Source organism: Pogona vitticeps, chromosome 2 (genome assembly GCF_051106095.1).
Source record: "Pogona vitticeps strain Pit_001003342236 chromosome 2, PviZW2.1, whole genome shotgun sequence".
NCBI lineage: Eukaryota > Metazoa > Chordata > Lepidosauria > Squamata > Agamidae > Pogona > Pogona vitticeps.
The window spans coordinates 279,551,669-279,574,018 of NC_135784.1; the positions used below are offsets into that span (position 1 = coordinate 279,551,669).

Sequence of the window (22,350 nt, forward strand, 5' to 3'; positions counted from 1 at the left end):
CAGGTAAGTGCTCCTTCTACATGAATGATGGACTCTTAGCAAATAGATGGTCAATTAGTTCACATGTCCATTCTGAAGCTCCCACACTTTAATGCTAGGAACGTTTCCGTTATTGGTGCTCATCACTGGAAGACAGGCTTAGGGCCTTTTTCTCATTGCTAAGTAAATGACAACTACTCACCATGAATTTGAGATTAAGAAGTGTTTTTTTAAAATATCTAAATTACATCAGTAGAACTTTTACGAGATATATCGTGCAAAACAAGTCCTTTGGTGACATAGTTTAAGTTACCGCTGCTCTGTAGATCCTGCTCCATCCGAAGCATCACTTGTTTCAAACCTTCCTACCTCTTCTCCCTTTCTTGGGGGACAGGGAGGAATCATCCAAGGTGGCTAACTAGCTTGCCATGATGAGTGCTGCCCAAGAAATGGTAAATTAGTGAGGTAGAGTAGGCAACATTCTGCAGCTCATATTTCTGTTCATAGTGAGCATGTGTCGGCTTTCCTGCACTTACTGCACATGCTGGCACTTCCTTGGCGATCTGGAGCAGCCAGAATTTGTTGTGTGAAAATATTATGCTTGTGTAGATGGTATGTAGGAGGGCACTGATAATTAGAGTGCCAGGTCCTACACCCATGCCTTTCTAGTTAAATTATGGCCACACTAAATATTCCCTGATTTTGATGTTTGCCTCAAAATCAGCATCTCAGATATAATCAAACAGTTTTTCCTTCACTTTGCTGGACAGTTGCTGTCATTGTTTCTGTGTCCTTTGTTTGCCTACCACCTCGTATTCATTGACATTGCTTTTGTCATTGCCACTCCTCTCCCTGTCTTCTTTCCCCTCACTGTCCTTGTCTGTCCTGCTCATTTGTCTGCTCTGCTGTTTACTGTGATTTGCTCAGGCAATTTTGTTTACAGGCTTCTGTGATGTCATTATGGCACAGGTAGTGTTGAAGTGTCATTAAGAAGATCACATGACTTGCCATAATTGGATTAAATGGCAGTGAGGGGACAACAGAGTGAAGGCAGAGGAGAAAAATAGAAACGAATAAACATACGCATTATAAAAGTCTTTGAACTGAACCCAACTTAATGTTTCTCGAGTTTTGCTGGGGTTATAGAATTAAATTGTAGTAAATTGGATAGTGCTTCCTTTTAATTAATATGACACACAAATAATGTCCATGTGCTGAGGGAAACTCACAGAAATTGTTCATTAGGTATCAGACAGCATTTGATATTTGAACATTTCTACATATAGTATGTCTGTTTTAATTAGTTTAATTATTACTCAAACTTCCATTAGCTGATTTTTTTGCAAGTTCACCATATATTTTTCAGCATTCAGCAATATGTCATATAGCATGGAAATGTATACAAATATATTTGTATTCCACTTTTTCCTCTGTGGAACTTATGAATCCTGTTGTGATGATGAAAAAGGTGTACTGAATGTGTGAAGCAGAGCAGGGTCATGGACACAGCATATATTCCTTTCTTCGTACTGTTGTATGCTTGATGTGAGTTATGTGTTATGGATGATGGTGATTTTCAATACAGTAGTTTACAATCCCAAAATGGAGCTTGAGAAGGCTTATTAAGGGCTTCCTTGAAGGAGAGGCAGATGTAGCAAAACCACAGATACTCTAACGGCTGAATAGCACATATGTTACAGATGACCCATCATTACTGCTGGAATCACATTAGTGTTCCAGAGATGTGATTCAGGCAGACTTTGTGTATGAGAAATCAAGCGTTGCAAAGAATCCCATGCATACATCCTGAAGACCAGTCACAAGACAAAGCAAACTAATTTACAGACTGGGAGGTTAGAAAAACTCCTACTGTGCCAATCATCCACAATTAGCAGGTAAGGAATTCCCTTGTCTAATGATGAGTTATCAGTAAGGTATATCTGGGCCCCTGAAGGAGTTTGGTAGCAGCTTGTAGGGAAGCAGAGCTCTGTAGCTGATGGGAAATTATATTGTTCCTAGAGCAACTGACATAAGGAACAGTGTGGGCTGGTAGAAAACAAGATGGGCATTTCCCCAGTCTTTCAGCTTGCACAAATTGCTTTGGTGCTCCTGGTTTTTATTAGGAAGAAGACTCATGGTGACTACATGACTATATATCCCTCTTTTTGTTGCCCTGATGTGGTGGTGAAGTTTAATCTATTTTCTGAGGACTTCTCAACATAAAGCAAATTGCATACCAATTACTTCTTTTTCCATGTATATTTGGATCTTTTGAGATGACCTACAGAGATTCTTTTTTAGAGTGACTGAAGTCAAGAAATTTCCGGTGTATATGATCAATACAGTTCCAATTCTGAAAAGATTTAAGCCACCTGCTCACAAGTAAGGACAACTAAGCGAGAGCAAAGAGTGCTGTGGCACCTCAAAGGCTAACTCTTTCTCTGTCATTATCATCTCTCCAGCTTGACCATGTAGAAGGAAAGGAGGAACTGGAGGGGGAAATGACCCAATGAAGACTCTCCTAGTACAGTGGTCCCCAACCTTGGGCCTCCAGATGTTCTTGGACTTCAGCTCCCAGAAATCCTGGCCAGCAGAGGTGGTGGTGAAGGCTTCTGGGAATTGGAGTCCAAGAACATCTGGAGGCCCAAGGTTGGGGACCACTATCCTAGTATACCACATCAATGAGATGTCACTTACAAAATTAGTTAAATAATAAATAAAATATTTTTTAAAAAATTGCTGTTTCATTTGTAAAGATGTGACTAACAACACTCCCTTGCCAGACTTCTCCATTATGAGGTTAATTCTATATGAACCCCTTTTATTTGTGCTTTTTTGGGTCCAGTCAGCATTATTTCACTTCCAAAAAGAAAAGAAAAAGGTAATAAGGGCAGGAAGAGGTGAGGGAGAGAGTGGTGTTAAAGACAGAGAAGAGAGGGGACAGTGATCCCAGTGAGAACTGCAGAGATCTGAAAGGCTGCGAGGTTTCTCGGCTCAGGTTACATGTGTGTGAATACAGAATGACTCGTGTAAATGCCGGAACAGACGGATTGCAATCCTTTTGAAACTGATCCAACCTGCAGTGGCTTGCCTATCCAGTCATCCAGTCACCTACTCAGATCAGTTCTAAAGTAAAGACTTGAGGGAGAGCCATCCAGCTCTCATGTGCTTTTGGCAGGTATTGTTTAGGTCTTTCACTTAAAGTACAGACATTGTGGGAAGATCCTGCAACTGTGATACCACCACTTGCCCTCCACACATTCACGGTGCTATGGGTTATGGGTATGTTCATGTGCCATGAATTAATGGATAGATAGCTCAGTGGCTTAGCTAGCTGGGCACAGAGCCAAAGATCAGGAATTCGATTCCCCATTATCACATCCTAGACAGCCTGTGTGGCTTTGGGCAAGCTGCACAGTTCCAGGATGCTCCCGGAAGAAGGGAATGGTAAACCACCTGTGAGTATTCTTTATCTGGAAAATCATGAAAAGGGTCACCATAAATCAGGACTGACTTGACAGCACATGATTATTATGTCTACTTTGGTTTTCCCCACTTTCTCTCTTTGATCCCCCTTGTCTTAAATCTCTTTCATTTCAGATGTAAGCATTGTAAACATTGTCGATCAGCCAAGACACTGATGATTTAAACATCAGTTTGCATGAAAAATCTATATGCCTTTTTGTGTGGCTTTCTCTTAAAATATAGATTTTAATAGGCAGTTTTGCCTAATATAAATATTTTTGCAAATAAATTTCATAAGAAGATGCATTTTACATTATTTTCACTAATATACTTGTTATTTGTGGTCTTTCCATAATAAACGTGTTCTGCGTGCATTTCAAAAAGTGCAACTCCATTGCCAAATTCAGAGAACTGCAGATTTCAAATAATAACTGCTTTATGCATTCATTTGAAAGTACTGTACTAGGTTGTTTATTTATTTATTTTATTTGCATCCCACATTTCTCCCAATGCAGGGATCCAAGGCATCTTTCAAAAACAAATGTGAGGGGAGAGATATATAAGTTGTAATAGTGTAATTCAATTAAACATGTAAAAAAACATTAGAACAATAATGTAAAACAGTTTAAATCAGTTTAAAACACATTAAAAAGAGTTTTAAAATTGCAGCCTTAAAAACCTACTTAAAATTAGGTAAAATTAAATTGCAACTAGGGAAGTTCACATTAATTTGTGAACCAAATACCAGAGCAACGAATCCGCGCAACGATGCCATTTTTGCGGTCGCAAATGCGATCGCAAAATGGCACCTAGATAGGGGGAAAATCACCGACCGAAGGTCGGTAAGCGGCTCGCTTACCGACCTTCGCTTTGCGACCTGCCCATCAGCTGTTCTGTGGCAACAAAATGGCCACCGCGCACCCCAAAATGGCCGCACGCAGCGTTTTCGCGCCCTCGTTCAGCGAGGGGAGGGCGCGAAAATAGCTGCCGGCCATCCAGGAACATCGCACAACGGTGAGTATTCGGCCGAATTGGAACGCATTAAACGCTGTTTAATGCGTTCCAATGGCTTTTTACTTTCCGTTGAGCGATGTTTCACACAGCGAGGGTTAATCCGGAACGGATTAACCCTCGCTGTGCGAGGCACCACTTAAATGGCAAGAGCCTTGTTAAACGAGGTTGTCTGATCCCATTGCATATCAACATGCTGCTACCACCTGCATTAAGAAGAGTTACATCTGATTTCCGTATTTTTGTGCTGATGCCTGGATAAGAGTGATTGAGCCTATAAAGAAGTTCAGCTCAGTTCAGATTATAGAAGAATATGAAAGTCTTTTGAAATCCACTCTGGCTAAAAACAGTTCTCTTTGAAGCTGCAATATGTTTCAACCTTTTCTTTTTTTAAAATGGACATGGACATAATAAAAAACATATTATGAATTAATAAGGCATCTCTTTATGTAGCAACCAGTCCTTCAAAGCTCTGTGACGCAAAACTGTGTTGACATTAACCTTTGTTTCTTTGGCATAAGGAGTGTATAAGATATAAGAGGATTTTGAGGAACAAGATTTAATGTTTAAAAAGGAAACAGCCACTAGCAGATAAGGCTCCTCATTCTTCAGTATTGAGTGGTATCTGGTGGGACGTTGGTGAAAAAACAGCCTCTGAAGGTAAAGTCAGACAATATTTTTTCATTGTGCTGAAAGGATGCGACTGAGGGTGCAACTACACAGTGGAAAAAATATAAGGAGATCCATGCCAGGAAGTTGCCTTTCCCCTGGCTTTACTTCACTTCATCCAGCCACACAGGAGTCAGCAGAGAGTGTGGAGGAAATCAGCTTTGTTTGCAATAGCTAACCATTTGAATCCTCTTCTCCCCACATCTGGTGTCTGGGGTTACTTGTTTCCTTCTTTCCCTCCTGTTCCATTTCTTTTCTTTTAAAGGCTTGTTGTCCTAGCATTAGGACAGGAAGTTTTCCATTCAGCCTTGTTTCCAGTTTGTTAAGGTAGCTCTGCTCTGACTGTTCAGATTTGTAGGCGGCATGATTAAAGCAAAGCTACCTTAAAACTTTCTCCTCTCTCTGCTGACTCTTTGCATGTTTTTCTCCCCCAACCCCCTTTGATAACCTAGCTGCCTTTGCGCTAGATTAGCAAACTTTTAAAAGAAAGGGGGAAAGGGGGAAGAGAAGATGAAAGTAGACTCAGGCACCCAGTACAAGGAGGGGAGGATTCAAACAGCAGCCAGTTTCCTTCTGCCCTGCCTCTCTCACTGTTGCTGAAGCCAGCTTTAAACAAAATGGCTACAAACCCCCAGACATGTTGATAAGCCTTTGGGTCTGAATCCCAAGTCTGAGTCTTTGGTTCCAAGTCCTGAGTCCCAAGCCTCAAGTCCGAGTCTCAAGTCACTTTTACAACAATAGGGAATTGAGTACCGTTCTGGATTACAACTGCCAGAAACCCTCAGCCAGCACAGGGGATAGTGGACCTTACTGCCCAGCCCCTCGCTCACTGCTTTCAGTGACATCAGTGTCTTCCTCCTCCTCCTCCTCCTCCTCCTCCTCTTTTGGAGCAGCCAGCAAAATGGCGGTGGCCTGGCAGTAGCACCTGGCAGAAAGCTGATGCATTCTGGGAAGTTGCCAGGTTGCCATGTAGGAAGTAAGTTAAACGCCTCAGCACCCCAGATAGCTGGGAGCAGCCTAGTGAACTGAGCAGGGTTGGCAGTGCCAAGGCAGCAGGGGTGCTCCAGGCTGCCTCGAGAGCTGTCTTCAGGGTCCAGGGGTGGGTGGGTGTCTCCTCATTGCAGCCATGGCTCGGGAGGCATCAGACTCTCATGTTGATGGTCCTCCTGTTCCCCCACCCAACCCGCGACTCAGAAAAATGGGTCCAAGTCTTGTTTTTAAAAAACAACCCAAGTTGAGTCTGAGTCGAGCACAGATGCAACGTAAGTCAGATTCAGCAGCGAGTTGTGACTTTTGAGTCTCCATTCTTGCAATCCCCTTCATGTTGGCAGAAGCCCCAGCAGGGGAGGAAAAGCTACAGGTTCCAGGGGGAAACTGGGGTCTGATTCACATCATGAAGTCAGTGGAAAATAATGTGACTCAGACCATTCAAATCTTGGAGCATTTCCTGCATTATGAAGGATGCAAACATCGTCACGTTGTATAAGAACAAAGGAGACAGGGCAATTGCAATAACTACCGTGGGCATCTCTCTTCTCAGTGTTGTAGGGAAGCTGCTTGCCCGTGTTGTGCTGAAGGTGATTGCAGACAGAATCTATCCAGTATCAGAGTGTGGATTTCAAGCTAATAGACCCACCACTATGGTATTCTCCCTCAGATAGCTGCAGGAGAAATGCAGGGAATGACAACCACTCTTTGTGGCCTTCATAGATCTTACAAAGGCCTTTGATTTGGTTAGCAGAGATGGCCTTTTAAAAACACTTTAATATTGCCTTTTAGTGAAGTAAGATTCCTCTTTATTTATTTATTTATTTATTTATTTATTTATTTATTTATTTATTTATTTATTTATTTATTTATTTATTTATTTATTTATTTATTTATTTATTTATTTATTTATTTAACTTGTATGCCGCCCACACTACCTTATTAGCTTTAAATATTGTCTTTTAATGATGTTAACCGCCATTGTATACTCATTGTTTTCAACTTTAAATATTGTCTTTCACTGTTTTAAGCCACCTTGGGTCCTTTTCAAGGACAAAGGTGAGGTAAACAAACAAACAAACAAAACATAATAAGCAATAGAAAGTTGTTTAGAGCAAAAGGGTGTGCACAGCGTGAGAAACAAGTCTTGTGTCTTCATTTTTCCGCAATAATCATTTTATTATCAAACCTACCAGTGACATTGTTTTGAAAGGATAGCAGTGCTGTGACTCTGAGTGGAAAAAGAGCAAAAGATTTTCATACGTAGGATTTAGTATATGTTGATTATATACCGTACATTATTTACTCTTTTCAGATCCCTAGCTGGTATTAAAAGACCAGAAATGAAAATTCACCTAGAATCGAATGTAAACTATTTCGTCTACGTACGAGCAGTTAATATCTTCGGAACAAGTGAGCAGAGTGAGGCTGCTCTCATCTCAACTAAAGGTAAATAATTTTTTTTAACCAGTGGAGTCTATGGGGAACACAAGAAATGTGCACACATTAGGTATATTTTCTATAGAATCTATTACTGGACTCAGTTTCCAGAAGCTATTGCAATAAATGTCCATGCATTTAATGTCCAAGGTATGTATGTATGTATGTATGTATGTATGTATGTATGTATGTATGTATGTATGTATGTATGTATGTATGTATGTATGTATGTATGTATGTATGTATGTATGTATGTATGTGTGTGTGTGTGTGTGTGTGTGTGTATGTATGTATGTATGTATGTATGTATGTATGTATGTATGTATGTATGTATGTATGTATGTATGTATGTATGTATGTATGTATGTACGTGCGTACGTACGTATGCATGTACAGTCAACCCTCGACTTACGAACTTAATCCGTTCCGGAAGGAAGTTTGTAAGTCGAAAAGTTTGTAAGTCGAATCAGCATTTCCCATAGGGAGGCACTGAAAACTAATTAATCTGTTCCAGTTGTTTTTGGTTCTTAGGTCGAGGGGCGGTTTGTAACTCGAATCATTAGTTCTCATAGGAACTAATGCAAAGCCGGTTAATCCGTTCCTACCACTAGGGGCAGAATTTTTTTCCTTTTTTTCCTTTTAACCTAAGCTGACTCAGGCTAAAAAAAGAGGAAAGAAAAGAGCGAGGGAAGGAGTGAACAGACACCTTTTCAACAGAACACCTTGAAAAGCAACTTTTCAGCCAAGACAAGCACCTTCTGGGAAAAACCAAGCACCTTTCAGACAACAAATCACCTTGAAAAGCACCTTTTCAATCAAGACAAGCCAATACAAGCACTTTTTGGGGAAAAGGGGGGCAGCAAAGGAGGGAGGGAACACCTTTTAAAATCAAAAAATCCAAACAAATTTAAAAGCCAAAAAATAAAAATACAGTCCGTACAGCACTGTGCCAGGCAATACCAGGCAGTCTGAAGACTGCCTCCAAATCCATTCTCAAAATGCTGGGAAGAGCGAGGAAGCAGACAGGCACCCTCTTCACTGGCCAACGGTTAACTGAAAGTTCAAATTTCGCGCTTTCCCCACCTCCTCCATGTTTTTTCGGTTCGTAATTCAAATCTAAGTTTGCAAGTCGAGTCAATATTTTTCTATCAGAGTGGTTTGTAAGTCGAAATGTTTGTAACTAGGGCCGTTTGTAAGTCGAGGGTTGACTGTATGCATGTATGTATGTATGCATTTATTTATTTATTTATTTATTTATTTATTTATTTATTTATTTATTTATTTATTTATTTATTTATTTATTTATTTATTTTCTTAACTGCCATCTGACCAATGGTCACTCTGGACAGTGTACAACATTGAACATTAGAAAAATAGAATTCAAACCAATGCCAAATTAAAATTGAATTAAAATCAAGCCGGTGGCTGTAGACGTTAAACACACAATATAATCTCAACAGAGTTTTAAGATGGAATGGCTGCTCAAATAGAAAGTTTTTTAAAGATTTATTGAAAAGCCTCACAGGAAGGGACCAGGTGGATTTTGGGTAGCAATTCATTCCACAGCATTGGACCAACTGCTTAGAAAGCCCAGTGCCTAGTTTTCTCCTTCTTGGTCTCTCTAAGGGTTAGCATCCTCAGCCGTCCTGCCTGATATTTGTGGGTAGGCTGCGCAGCCCCTCTTGGAAGGAGGTGATCTCTCATGTACCGAGGCCCCAAACTGTTTAGGGCTTTGTAGGTCAAAACCAGCACCTTGAACCCAATGCAGAAACAGACTGGTAACCAGTGCAAGGTGGCCAGTATTGGATCTGCTGGAATTTTCAGAACAGTTTCAAGAGCAGCCCCAAGTAGAGCACATTACAGTAATCAATCCTTGAGACTACAGAAACATGGACCAAGATAGTAGGGGACCTGCTGTCAAGGTAGTGATGCAGCTGTGCAACCTGCCTAAAATGGAAACAGACTGATTGAACCACAGACGCTATCTGAGCATCCATCAACAGCATCGGGTCCCGAAGGATGCCCAAGCTTTGAATCTCATCCTTATTTTTACCAGTATGTAACAATGAATTGTCCTTCACCAAGTTTATTTTATTTAGCTGTTCAACTATTTATATTCAGTCTTGTGTTGAAAGATTGCAGGGCGAGTGACAAACTAAAAAAGGTCAGTTTAGACCTGGAATCAAAATAAGGCTAACATCAGCAGCAGCAGGCTTTCCTGGGGTGGGATTTCTATAATGAGTATGCCATAGCAGATTAAACCTGAAGGCACCTCCACATACAGTGGTGCCTCGCTTAATGGGTGCTCCGTTTAGCAACGAAACCGCATAGCGATTAACTTTTTGTGATCGCAAAAGCGATCACATTACGATGTTTCCTATGGGGTTTTATTGCTTTGCGATGATCAGTTCCCTGTTTCGCTTACCGATCATCGCAAAGCGATGATTTTTAAACAGCTGATCGGTGGTTCCAAAATGGCCACCGGGTAAAAAAAATGGCTGCCCGCTGTGTTTTCGTGCTGATTCCTCACTTTAGAGGCAGCGAAAATGGCCGCTGTATGGAGGATCTTTGCTTTAAGGTCAGTTTTTTGCCCATAGGAACGCATTAAACAGATTTTAATGCGTTTCTATGGGCTTTTAAAAATCGCATAGCGACAAAATCGCTTAGCAGCAATTTTTGCTGCACGGATTAACGTCGCTATGTGAGGCACCACTGTAATTCATTTCTCCCACAGGTGTGGGAATATAGAGTGGGACACAGGAAAGCCTTAAAAGGGGGCTTTCAGATGGATGGTCTTTAGCATTACCAGTTAAAAGACTTCAGCCATAACCTCATAAAACAAGATGAGGATCTTTAGGAATCCTGACATAACAACTGCTACTGTTTTCACTAAGCCATGATGCTCCATGGTTTTTTAAATGTGCTTTTTTAAATGCAGGCACAGTCAGGTCTTGGAGTTGTTTCTCAACCAAGAAGTCAGAGATGGACTCTATGCTGTATTTTTCTAGTTTGCCAGGAAAGAAACCAGTCAGAGAGCTGACTTTGCCCGTGTTTTGAGAGTATTGTAGACAAACCATGAAGCAACAAGCTATGGTTTGTTTAGCTGCTCTTTCTGCAACAGGGCAGTAACTAGAAAGTCAGAGTTCCTACCAATTGCTGGCTTGCCCTGTGTGAGTATGGCCACTGCCCTTTTTTGAAATATGACCAACAACCTTCTATTTAACACTTGCCAGATTTATCCCAGGAGTTGTCTGCTGTATTTAACTTAATCTGCTAAACTTGATCCGTGGTATCTACTAGTTGTTTGGTTCCCTGTTTAGCGTCACAGCCCCTTAAAATGGCAGCAATTTGTGTCAGTGGGGCATAGGCTTCATAGCACTAGCCAGTTTAGGAGGATATAGAGTCAGATGAATAAATGGTTTTTTCTGCATGTATAGGAAGGTGAAGCAAGTGAAAAATGACTGTCGCAAAAACAGCAGGTCCCATGACATCTTTAAGACTTAACAAGTGCTATTTGGCATAAGCTTTAGTGGATTGTAGCCTCCCTCTTCAGACGTAGTGATGTGGTGGCGCTGCGGGTTAAACTGTAGAAGCCTCTGTGCTGCAAGGTCAGAAGACCAGCAGTCGTAAGATCGAATCCACGCGACAGAGTGAGCTCCTGTCACTTGTCCCAGCTCCTGCCAACCTAGCAGTTTGAAAGCATGCAAATGCGAGTAGATAAATAAGTACCATCACAGTGGGAAGGTAATGGTGTTCCGTGTCTTGTTGCGCTGGCCACGTGACCACGGAAACTGTCTTCGGACAAACGCTGGCTCTACGGCTTGGAGACAGGGATGAGCACCACCCCCTAAGGTTGGACACAACTGGACTAAATGTCAAGGGAAACCTTTACCTTTACCTAGCTTCCCTCTTCAGATGGTTGCCACTGTGGCTCTGTCCAAGCATTCTGTGAGCAGATGGAGACCACACGTGCAGAGGGGGGCACACAAGCTATACCCCTTTCAACACAGAGAAGTGGTGCTCTGAAGAGGAGAAAGGCTATTTTATTTGTATCAACTCTCCACCTAAGGTGAACCCTGATTCTTTTCCCGCTCATTCTGGCTCATGTGAAAAATGTACAGCACCCTCCCATGTTCAGCCTGTTGCTGCCATGGATTTAAAGCAACATCAGAGAGGTGGGGGTTACAGTGCTTCCCCCCTCCCCCTTGGTGTGCTCTCCATTCACATCATATATTCTTTCTAGACAATTCTAATGCTTATTATTTCAGTGATAGTTGCTATAGTTCAGAACAATTTATGAATCACAACAAAATAGCATTCCAATCAACCCTGAAGTAGTATTTATTTATTTACTTCTTTACTCCTGAATCATAACAGGAACTAGATTTCACATAATGAAAGAAACAGCTCACCCTGCATTGCATGTGTCACCAAACGGAACAATGATATGCCTTCCTGAGGACGCAAAATTCACCAGGTTAGTACAGTAATCCTATTTACTCTTCCATGCTGTTGAATGTAATTTTCAACAGGATATGAGGAGTGGTACAAATCGGACCATAAAAGAGGATGTATAGTTTTCCTTATGTCTTCCCTGAACACAGGGAAAGCAGACATGAGGCAAATGCATTCTCTTTTGCCGTTTATATTCAAGAGTTTGGATTGGTTCTTGCTTTTTCCTCTTCTGTTCTGAGATTTTTAAAATTTTGTTGTTGTTTCATTGTGCCTCAAGTTACAAAACAAGACTAGCAGGATGTAATTTTTTTTTAAAAAAAGACCTAGATGTTGACAGGTTTTGATTTTGTAGTGAATTCAATTTACAAAAGAAACTCAAACATATCACTCTGGATATGAAGAGTGGACAAAGTTTCATTTGGATATATTTACAGTAAATGCAAATGAAAACTGAGGGTGCAAGTGCATTGGCCCTTTTGGTGGAGTCTGGTGTGGTCCAAATAGGTTCACATGAGGTTGAGGTTGGGGGAAGAAGGTGCAATATGCCATATGATGTGATTCTTGCATCCAAATAGCATATTGACCCTAAGAAATTCTCCATCTCCTCCCACTGTCAATTGAACACCTCCCTTGATCCTTTTTATTTTTGCCTGCATATACCATCAGTGACACACTGAATCACTTAGATTATTATTTTTTGAAACTCTTTGCCTTGTGTTTAGTGCTGATTAAGAAGCTGCCTGCAGCTCTGGTTTCGACTGGCACTTCACACAAAGGCAAAGAATTTTTTTAAAATTTAATCTAAGTGATTCAGCGCAACAGTGATAGTCTAACAGAGAGGGGGAAGTCACTTCCTTTGCTTCTCTGCAAGGGAGCAGAGGGACTGTCCAATTTGCCAATATCCTGGAGAGGCTTGCTTGTTAAGCCACTTCAAGATACTGGAAATTTAAACTGGAAGGACCCTTAGCAGATTTGACAGCTAGAAGGGTAAATTTTAGTCAGTTCTGAGCAATTATATGTACTGAGAATGGACTAAACTAGAGTGTACCAACCCACAACAAAAATGTAGAAGCCCCGACAGGACCTGAAAAGGATGCAGGTTGGGGTGGTCTGCGGGCAAATTGGTCTGCTGTACTGATTACTTCTTGTGGTTGCCAGAAAAAAAAGTGACCAGTCTGCCCCCACAACGCAACAAATACCGGGATAAATGCTTGTCTGAACAAACCCTGACTTTCATTTGAAATGGGTGACGTCTTAGTGTTACATGTCACATATAGGAGAACGAATCTTTTTGATGCCTGAGCTTCTACGTATCCTTTGACTTTGCCTGACATATTGAAATTCTCCTTGCTGCTCTCATCTGTGTATACAGAATCTCACCTGTACTGGGTGAGCTCCTGCCTGCTCGTGGGTGGCATTACTGGGAAACCACTGTGAGTGGCTGTGAAGCTTACAGAGTTGGGATCTGCTGTTCCTCTGTGCAACAAGACTGCGTCCTGGGCCAGAACAATACTTCCTGGTGCTTTCATTGTTCTAGCAAGTTAAGGTAATAAAAAGCTGTTTATTCAAAACAAAAATGGTTGCAAAATCCTATAATTTTCTCAATCTTTATTTTTCCTTTGTTTGTCCTTCTCCTCTTTGCTATTTTTTGTGGCTTATTTCCAACACACAAAGAACTGTTTTTCAGTTTTTAACATTAATTTTGAGGGCAGTGTTTCCCCAGCACTGCTGGAACTACCTACATTTTGTGTGCGGTTGATGCCACTGTGCATACAAAGCAAATATTTCTCTACATTAGTGTTCACACAGTATGAGTTTCCAAGATGAATTCACACATCTAAGAGAATTTTTATGTAGCTATATAAAAGCAATTGTCACAACACTTCTACATCTGTATATACCTGCAACAGCATGATGCTACCCAAGCTCAACATTAGAGGGATTAATGGTAATAGTGATATCTTGGATTGCAGGTTTGACAGTATGAGAAATAGCAAGAAGCCTATGGAGAAATGAGTTAACATGGTTATGGAGCTCCTGGGCTCAGGAACCATACTAATCACAGGAGTTCTGAAGCTGCATTTGACTAACTGCAAATGCAGTGGAAATGAATCAGCTGAGTGTGTTTCCAGAAACCTACACAGACCTTCTTGCAGAATGTGTGAAATCTGCTGGGTACGTGGTGAAATCTGGAGTGGGGTAGCTCCCTTCCTGTCTGCCTTCCCGCAGTAGTCCTACACACAAATAAGCAGATAGTTGCATTGGGCTTAAGTGTACCTAGATGATTTGATTATGCCAGAAGTAGAGGAGGGAGTAAAGCATATGGGCACGAACCACCATTTGGCATGGTTTAGCCACACAGCTTCTTTTATGGGCTTCTTCCAGCTTCCCAGCCCTGCCTCCTCCAATTGGTGCCCACTCAGAGTGTAAGATCAAACCTCTGTCCTTTGTGGGCTACCCATAATTTTTGTCCTCCAAACAGCAGCTGTGAAATGGAGTGAGAAGAACTGGGTCTGTGGCTTATAAAGAGGTGATCTAGAAACTACTAAGGCAGAGGAGAGGCCTGTGAATAGAAAATAGCCCAATAGAAAATAGCCAGCCTATCCTAGAGATTCCTGAAATTGGGGCTCCAGATGTTCTTGGACTATGCTAAATAGAACTCCTGAGAGTTAGAATCCAAGAACATCTGGGGCTGCAATTACTGGTATGCACCATAAACTGCAGTAAATCCAGGACGGAAGCTTCTATTGGCACCAGCGTACATTGGATGTATCCCTGAGAAAAAGGCCATGACTGTTTTATACATGTTTGTGTGGAGACTGAAAGCCACTCTGACTTTCCCAAGGAACTCAAATGAACTCATGGCAAATGCTTCACTCTCCATGGATCACATGGGCCCGATTAGATTCCACAACAAGTAGACAGTGAAAATTTAGTGATTAGCATTTCTTGAACCTGAATGCAAACCAGAACATCTTTAATCTAAAATGCATACTTTTTCAAATGTGTGATGTCATTTCTTCCCCCCCCCCCACATCCCCGTATGCAAACATGTATACACTGGAATAACACACAAAAAACTTAAACTGTATACAAAATGGTGCGCCTATGCGCAAAGCTTTATGCAACACAATAAAATGCATGTAAAAAATCCATATTTTTCACAAAGGGTGCACAAAAATATGCAGTTTTGAAAAATCTGCTTGAAGACACACACAAATCTTGAAGACACATACACATTTTCACACATTCTAAAAGCAAAACACAATCCAATGAGAAACTAGGAGAGAACAAACTTTGTAGTGGAAAAGTGAGAACCAGAATGAGACCGAGCTTGACAAATTTGCCTGTGTCTACCCATGGCAAGATGCTGCTCCTGCTTTTCTGGCTGGTATAAATTTCATTTACTGAGATAGGAGCAGAAATGTGAGCTTATGGGATTTGTACCTATGATGAATATTCTGACCACCAGGCCCAATTGTCCTTTCCTTGCTCAGATTTTACTGTATATATAATATAGCTCTACCATGCCTGCTTCATTCGCGGCTATCCTGATGATTTAGTCCTGACTGGGTGAAGAGGCATTTTTGGAGTGAATCCAGAAACGCTGCATGATCAGTGGCAGGGAATAGTGCTCTGATGATATGCTCTTTGTCCTTTATTTTGGCACACAAGGTTATAGTCTAGTGTTTTCTGCCTACATTTCCCTGTAATCTGATCAGGACTTTTAGTACAGCAGTAAGAATGATAAAGGACAGGTAGTAGTTAATACTTGTAATGTTTTCAAAATGCCTATGCCATAAAATATATTCTAGTCTTCAAAGCATATCACATGTATTATCTAAGCATCCTTTGAGCAGCTCTGTAGGACAGCCATCGTTATTGGTCCCATATAGTTTTTTATATGCAAAAATGTATACATGGACTTTTAATCCAAAAAAGTAACTTTTCTAAGCTCTGGAAAACATACTACATAGAAGGTACCACTTGATGTTAGCAGGAAAAGCTGTCCTTTTTTCTTGCATAATTTGGGGATATGGAATTCAGAATGTCTCAGCTAAATTACATTAACCAGCCAGAGCAAAAATGGCTTCAAAAATGAATTATAGTAAACGCTATCCATTCTGTGAAGGATCCAGCTGTAAAAATAGATTGCCAGTGCTTTTAGCTGAGTACTATCAGCTCCCGTGGCATCTGATATTCACCTTGAGATGTGTAGTATCTGCTGGCCTTGAAGAAAAACTGCTAATAAAAAAATATCCTAGTACCTTTTTCATCAGTTTGGCACTAAAACGATGTCTCACTGTTGGTAGTGAGAGGTGACAAAACAGTAGAAAATGGCCCTTGGAAAGCACTGGCTCTTTCGCAGTGACCATACACATACACTCAGTTGGCCAAGTGGCCATCAGAAGGCACTCAACCAAGTCACTTGCTTGCTTGCATTGTGATTTTTAGAGATTGTCTCCAAAAGTCAAGACAGAAAAGTATTGTCCTTTAAATGGGCATTGAAATGCACTGGCATAACCTGAATCTGGCTAAATTGTTTCTTCCCTCCTCAACTCCTCATTTCATCTCATCCTCATTAAGATCATAATAATACTTTAATCAAGATCAGACAGGTTATAAGCCTAATTGATGACGTGAATCCCGCTAAATTGAATGCGAGCTTTTCAACTCTCTTATGTTAATGAACCATATTTCCAGTTGGTTGGAGGAAGACATGGAGGTGGACAGCCATATTAGTGCATCTGCCCTCTGAATGACTGTATTGGGAATACACTGGAACTAATGGAGGCCTGAAAAATATCCCCCAACCTATTCCCATTTCACAGGCCCATTTGCAGACTGTGAATATGGGGGACATAGTCAACAAACGTCTCAGAGGAACATGACTGTGTATGGAATTTTGTCTCTTTAAGATTTCCGTTTGCTAACACCTTGCAAATAGAACATAGTAAAAAAAATTATCTATGGTAGGCTATGTAATGGATTTTTGTTTATTTCCCACTCTTTATCTTTTGCAGTTTTGTATATAAAGTCCTCCACAATGGTGAGGTGAGTGATGTCATCGTGACAGAACATCCCGCGCGTATCGGCATTCTGCTGGACTATAACACTGGAAGACTCTTATTTTTTAATGCAGAACGAGGGCAAGTGCTGTCAACCCTCAGGCACAAATTCACCGATGCTGTTCACCCAGCCTTCATGTTGGAGCAACCAGGAGTACTTAACCTGCATACAGGCATGGAGCTACCGGAGTTTGTGAAGCAAAGTTGATGTTTCTGTGCAAACACCTTGCAAGACCAAAAGAAGGAGAAGCTGATGACAATGCTTAAGATGCTCTTCTTTTAACTTTCTAACCATGTTCGTATTCAGTGGCCATGATCTAGATAAATGCTTCGAGACCTCAAAGGCCTCTGTCAGACTTTCATTATCCTTCCCTAATCTAACCTTCCCACCCTCCATGTTACCAACACATACCAGTGCTGTATCATAAAGAATTTCTTGCACTTGAGGAAACATTTTACAACATCCAGGAAGCTTTCTGCTGGTGCAACACTGAAAAGCTCACAGGCAGATGTAACCAGTCCATGTACAGCACCTCCAAGGATAGTGGATGGCGGGCAGATATTTTCCCCTAGTTATTTTTGTTCACTAGAGCCATGTGCATATGGTACACACACAAAAACCCACAAGCAAATTAAGAACATAAGAAAAGCCATGACAGATCAGCCCGAAGGCCTGCCTCCATCAGTACTCTGTTCAAACAAGCCGCTTATGGGATGGCTCATGAGTTGGACCAGAGCCTAGAAGTAACCAGTTAGAAGTAACAACTCAGCTATAATGAATTCCCTTTTCCATTGTCAAAGGTATAACTACAGTACTTTATCGCTGTAATTAAAAGAGGTATAACTTCCTACTTTTTGTGGTGCAACTTCAACTGTTTTGTTATTTTTATACTTACAGGAATGTAGCATCACAAAATGATGGAAGCAGATTGTCACAAAGATTAAGTCTTGGTTTATGCTGGATCTTGTGCTGTTGCCCAAAGGTCTGTTGTGAATTTTGAGGCATTTGTGAGGTGAACGGGAGGAGACCTGTTTTGTACCACAAGCAAGGTGGATTTTTGTTCTTTTAAGAATCTTTTCTTTTGAGAAACAAAAAGCAAACCATTAGTTTCTAGAAACAACAGCCATAAAAAACGTATGTCTTTCGAACTATAATAACTAATTACTTTAAAAGAGTAACTTTCCAAAGCTGTAACAGAACATAACTGAACCAGCAGTCTGTGCTTGTGCTTCCTAGCAATTGATCCACAGGAAGGAACTACCTATTTATAGTGATTAGTAGGCAGTGATATCCTCATCCTCTACAAGAGTTCTTGCCATTTACTATTTTGCATGCACTTGGTAATGTTTATCTAAGTACTTACTGTGAGGGAAGATTTATCTTAATATGGGTGGGAGTGAAGGAACACTCACTAGGTAGAAGGCACCAGAGACGTCTCCTGCACAAGTTGCTTTGAAAAGAATGGATGGCATTCCCACCAGAGCAGTCAGGTATTCTTGCAGGGGTGGCCTCAAACATTTTGCTAGCTGCTTTAGAAAAGGCAGACAGGACGCTCCCTCCCCGTAGGAGGTGATCGGAGAGGCAACTGGATTTTGCTTCAACATTTGCAAGAGGATACAGTCCTCCACAACACTAGAGGGCAGCAAATGGCTGGCCTAAGAGGTTGCTTCATGCTGGGGCCAGCTCCTATTGTTGCACAATTCCCATGCATTTTAATAGGTCTCACCATGGAGTAGCCCATGGAACGAGTCCCTCCATAGGCTCTGGTCCAGCTCTTCTGACCCACACAAACCTACCTCGTATTGTGGTGGTTGATGCACTGCTAACTGAGAGGGTTGGTTGGTGAATTGTAGGAGAAGTAACAGCATCCATCCTGGGCTAGCTTTTCTGTTTGGCCTACCAACACTGGCCATCTTGATCTCACTTACACTCATTATTCTTGGCCTGCATGCACAGTCCGGAACCTCAGGTGTAGCACAGGTTAGCATAGGTGTGGAATCCACTAAGGGGAGATTTGTGTAAAAAATGCTTCTTTACATGCATTGCCCTAACTGGATCAGGGCAATTGTTCATATGAAAATAATTCTAATTCTATTTTAATGGTTTTACGTGGGATTAAAAAATGATAGCCAGATTTTATTTTTGAGTGTTCCAGCAGAGAGGAGTAATAATCAAATTAAAGGCAGCACTTTTTAAACAAGTGGGAAATGTTTCTTTGTGATCAACATTTTCTGAAGTCCCTCTTGTGGGTGCCGAAGTGCCCACAAAGCAAACAAAAACGTATCTTGGGTTTTGCTAAGCTGTTAATTCTCAGGGTGTGTCTAGTGCTCAGTTCAAATTCCATGAGGAGATGTCCTTCAGTTGCACGGAGTGATCGGCCAACCTTTTGCTCCTGTTCAGCATCTGTATTTGAGGCTTTTTTTTGCCAAAATGCTGGTGAATTCTTCATAATGGGGGACTGCTGTTGCTAATTTTCCAAGGGTCATCATGCATCTAGTTCTTCTTTTTATTTACCATTTTTCCTTGTAAAAGAAAAACCAAATAAGTGGTGGGAAAACACAGGATGGCTGCAGACTGGAAATGATGCTGTCTGGATCCTTTCTTGTTACCCGTGTTGTTATCGTGTTCTGAGCCAAATCTGTAAGGGCATATTGAATTACAGGAACAATGCAGTGGTTCCCAGCCTTGGTTCCCCAGAAGTTCTTGGATTTCAACTCCCAAAAATCCTGACCAGCACAGCTTGTGGTGAAGGCTTCTGGGAGTTTTAGTCCAAGAACATCTGGGGAGCCAAAGTTGGGAACCACTGGAATAGTGTAATTTAACAGATTGGGCTGAGCAAGTCACATTCCCAGGGAACTATTCAACAGGTGGATTTTATAGCACCAAAAAAATTGAAATCTGTGCAATGACTACATTGCAAGGTGGCAAATTATACAAGAAAGCAGCATAAACAGCAAACAAAGGTATTTGCATCAAAACTATTATTGGGAAATGTCAAATTAAAGGAAACAAAATTCACAAGGCATGGAGAGCTGCTGCCTAGAGAGGAATTGCAGGAGGGAGAGGCAGAGGTCCAAAAGTGGGAGCAATAAAGATCTTTTCTTAGCTATACTCTCACACATCAGCTAAATAGATGGAGGAGCCACTAAGGCGTGGAGAAAGTACGGTACTCCTGATATTCAGGGGTGAGAAAAAGTACCTTTCCTTAGTATTGTTAGACTGTCTTGGAGCTAGGAAGCATTATAATCCCAGATGGGCAATGCAGAAAAGGGAAATCTTGGATTGAGATCCCAAGAAGGAAAAGGTTAAGACCTTAGTCTAGAACCTGAAATTTAGGAGAAATAAACTAACAGGATTCTCTGGCTAAATCCTAGATGCTTTGAGCTCAAAAATGATTCTGTTTACACCTGATCTCTGGGAGACCTCAAGTTTTCATTGGAAGTCAGCTGAAAGGAAAGTTGTTGATATTTATAACAAGACTTCTGCGTACATAAGACAGCTGAAACAGTGTGCAGGCCCACACTAGGTAAAGGTTCCCATTGACATTTAGTCCAGGTGTGTCTGACTCTAGGGAGTGGTGCTCATCTCCATTTCCAACCCACAGAGCTAGTGTTTGTCTGTAGACAATTTTCCGTCGTCACTTGGCCAACGCAACTAGACATGGAACGCCCTTACCTTCCCACTGTGGTGGCACCTATTTATCTACTCGCATTTTGCATGCTTTTGAACCGCTAGGTTGGCGGGAGCTGCGACAAGCGACGGGGCTCGCTCCAACACATGGATTCGATCTTATGACTACAGGTCTTCACCAGAATAAAAACTATAGCTGTCTCATGCCTTTTAAATGGGGTCCATGGGGTAATTTGCTAAAGTGTCTGGGCCCCCTTGCAAGTCATTTTATCCCCACCTCCTTGGATGGTTTTGACCTGACCATAGTCTTGCACAGCTGATTAAGCCTTTTTGATGGTCAAAGTAGCAGGAGACAATAGAATAGCCAAGTGGGTCCACCTCTGGGAGGTATCAGGAGATACGTTGCTTCTGTTCACCTTGGGCTGGTAAAGGCAGTATGGAGGTGATGTCTCAGTACAATTTCCTCCATAACCAGCTCTTTCCCTTGGAGATATTAATGTCTAATGTCTCAGCAATTACATGGTCTACATTTTGGCGGACTCCACTGAATGGGATTGTTTCAAGTTACATTTTTCTGTAATTTTTTGTCTTACAGTCTCATTTGCTAATATAATCAAAATATAAACTCTTATCCTGTTGGGATGAAGACACTACAAACAATTCCTCCTTCCCTGATGCAACTTTTGTGTGAATGGAAATTCCATTGTTGTCTGTCGAGTGATTTCCAGTGTATCTTACTGCAAACTGGAGATCAGTGAAGATATTCAGAGTGCTCTGCCCATGGAGACCTCACAGTATACGTTTCAACAGGATAGTAGCCCTAATCTTTAAAAATAACATCGTAGAAAGTAACATTAGTGAGAGTTTTGCTTGTTAAAATATTAGGGGTTTTGCTCTCTATAGGAGGAAGATACTAATCCAGATTGCCTCTAATGATAAAGGTTGCATATATTAAATGCCATCAAGTTACATCCGACCAATAGCAACCTTACTATGGTTTTCAACGTACGTGGGATATTTAAGGAGTAGTTTTGCCATTACAGCCCTAACCTTTAGGGGAGTTTCCATGGCCATACAGGGATTAGAACCCAGGTCCGAGTTCTAATCCATCACTCTATTCACTATACCATACTGGCCCTTCTTAAACAAAATACTTTGTTTTAAAAACTTGGCTTATAACAGGTAATCCAATCTCTGTCCTATAGCTTTGATAATACCGTTTCCCAGAAAATAAGCCCTACCCCCAAAATAAGCCCCAGTTAAGTGAAAGCCCGCCCTTCACCATTGTGCAGCAACCAGAAGAAGATGACACAACTGTATTTGAATACACATAGATTGTTATACATGAAAAAATTAAAACATCCCCTGAAAATAAGCCCTAATGTATTTTTGGAGCAAAAATTAATATAAGACCCCGGCTTATTTTTGGGGAAACATGGTACTTATAGCCTTGACTATACCTAGAAAACTTATGGTGTGACTATATTGGAGAGCCAAATCAGAATGATTTAGCTTGGTAATACAGTGGTGCTCCGTTTGATGACGATAATCCGTTCCAGGAAAATCGTCGTCAAGCGGAAAAAAACCCACCATTGGAATGCATTGAAAACCAGTTAATGCGTTCCAGTGGGGAAGTACCTCATC

General features: G+C 41.2%; 1 protein-coding gene across 3 annotated transcripts in view; it reads left to right on the forward strand.

Annotated features, from left to right (window-relative positions):
- CMYA5 (cardiomyopathy associated 5) overlaps positions 1-19,276 on the forward strand; it is a 96,443-nt gene extending 77,167 nt beyond the window's left edge. For 2 of the 3 annotated variants that reach the window (XM_020783661.3, XM_078384530.1), the window contains exons 10-13: positions 7,427-7,560; positions 11,929-12,028; positions 13,379-13,552; positions 17,031-19,276. In XM_020783661.3, coding sequence (XP_020639320.3) covers positions 7,427-7,560; positions 11,929-12,028; positions 13,379-13,552; positions 17,031-17,283 — 661 coding nt within the window. In that variant the 3' untranslated portion in view covers positions 17,284-19,276. The remainder of the gene's footprint in view (positions 1-7,426; positions 7,561-11,928; positions 12,029-13,378; positions 13,553-17,030) is intronic. The other variant, XR_013541175.1, reaches the window with a different exon arrangement.
- The last annotated feature ends 3,074 nt before the right edge of the window (positions 19,277-22,350 follow it).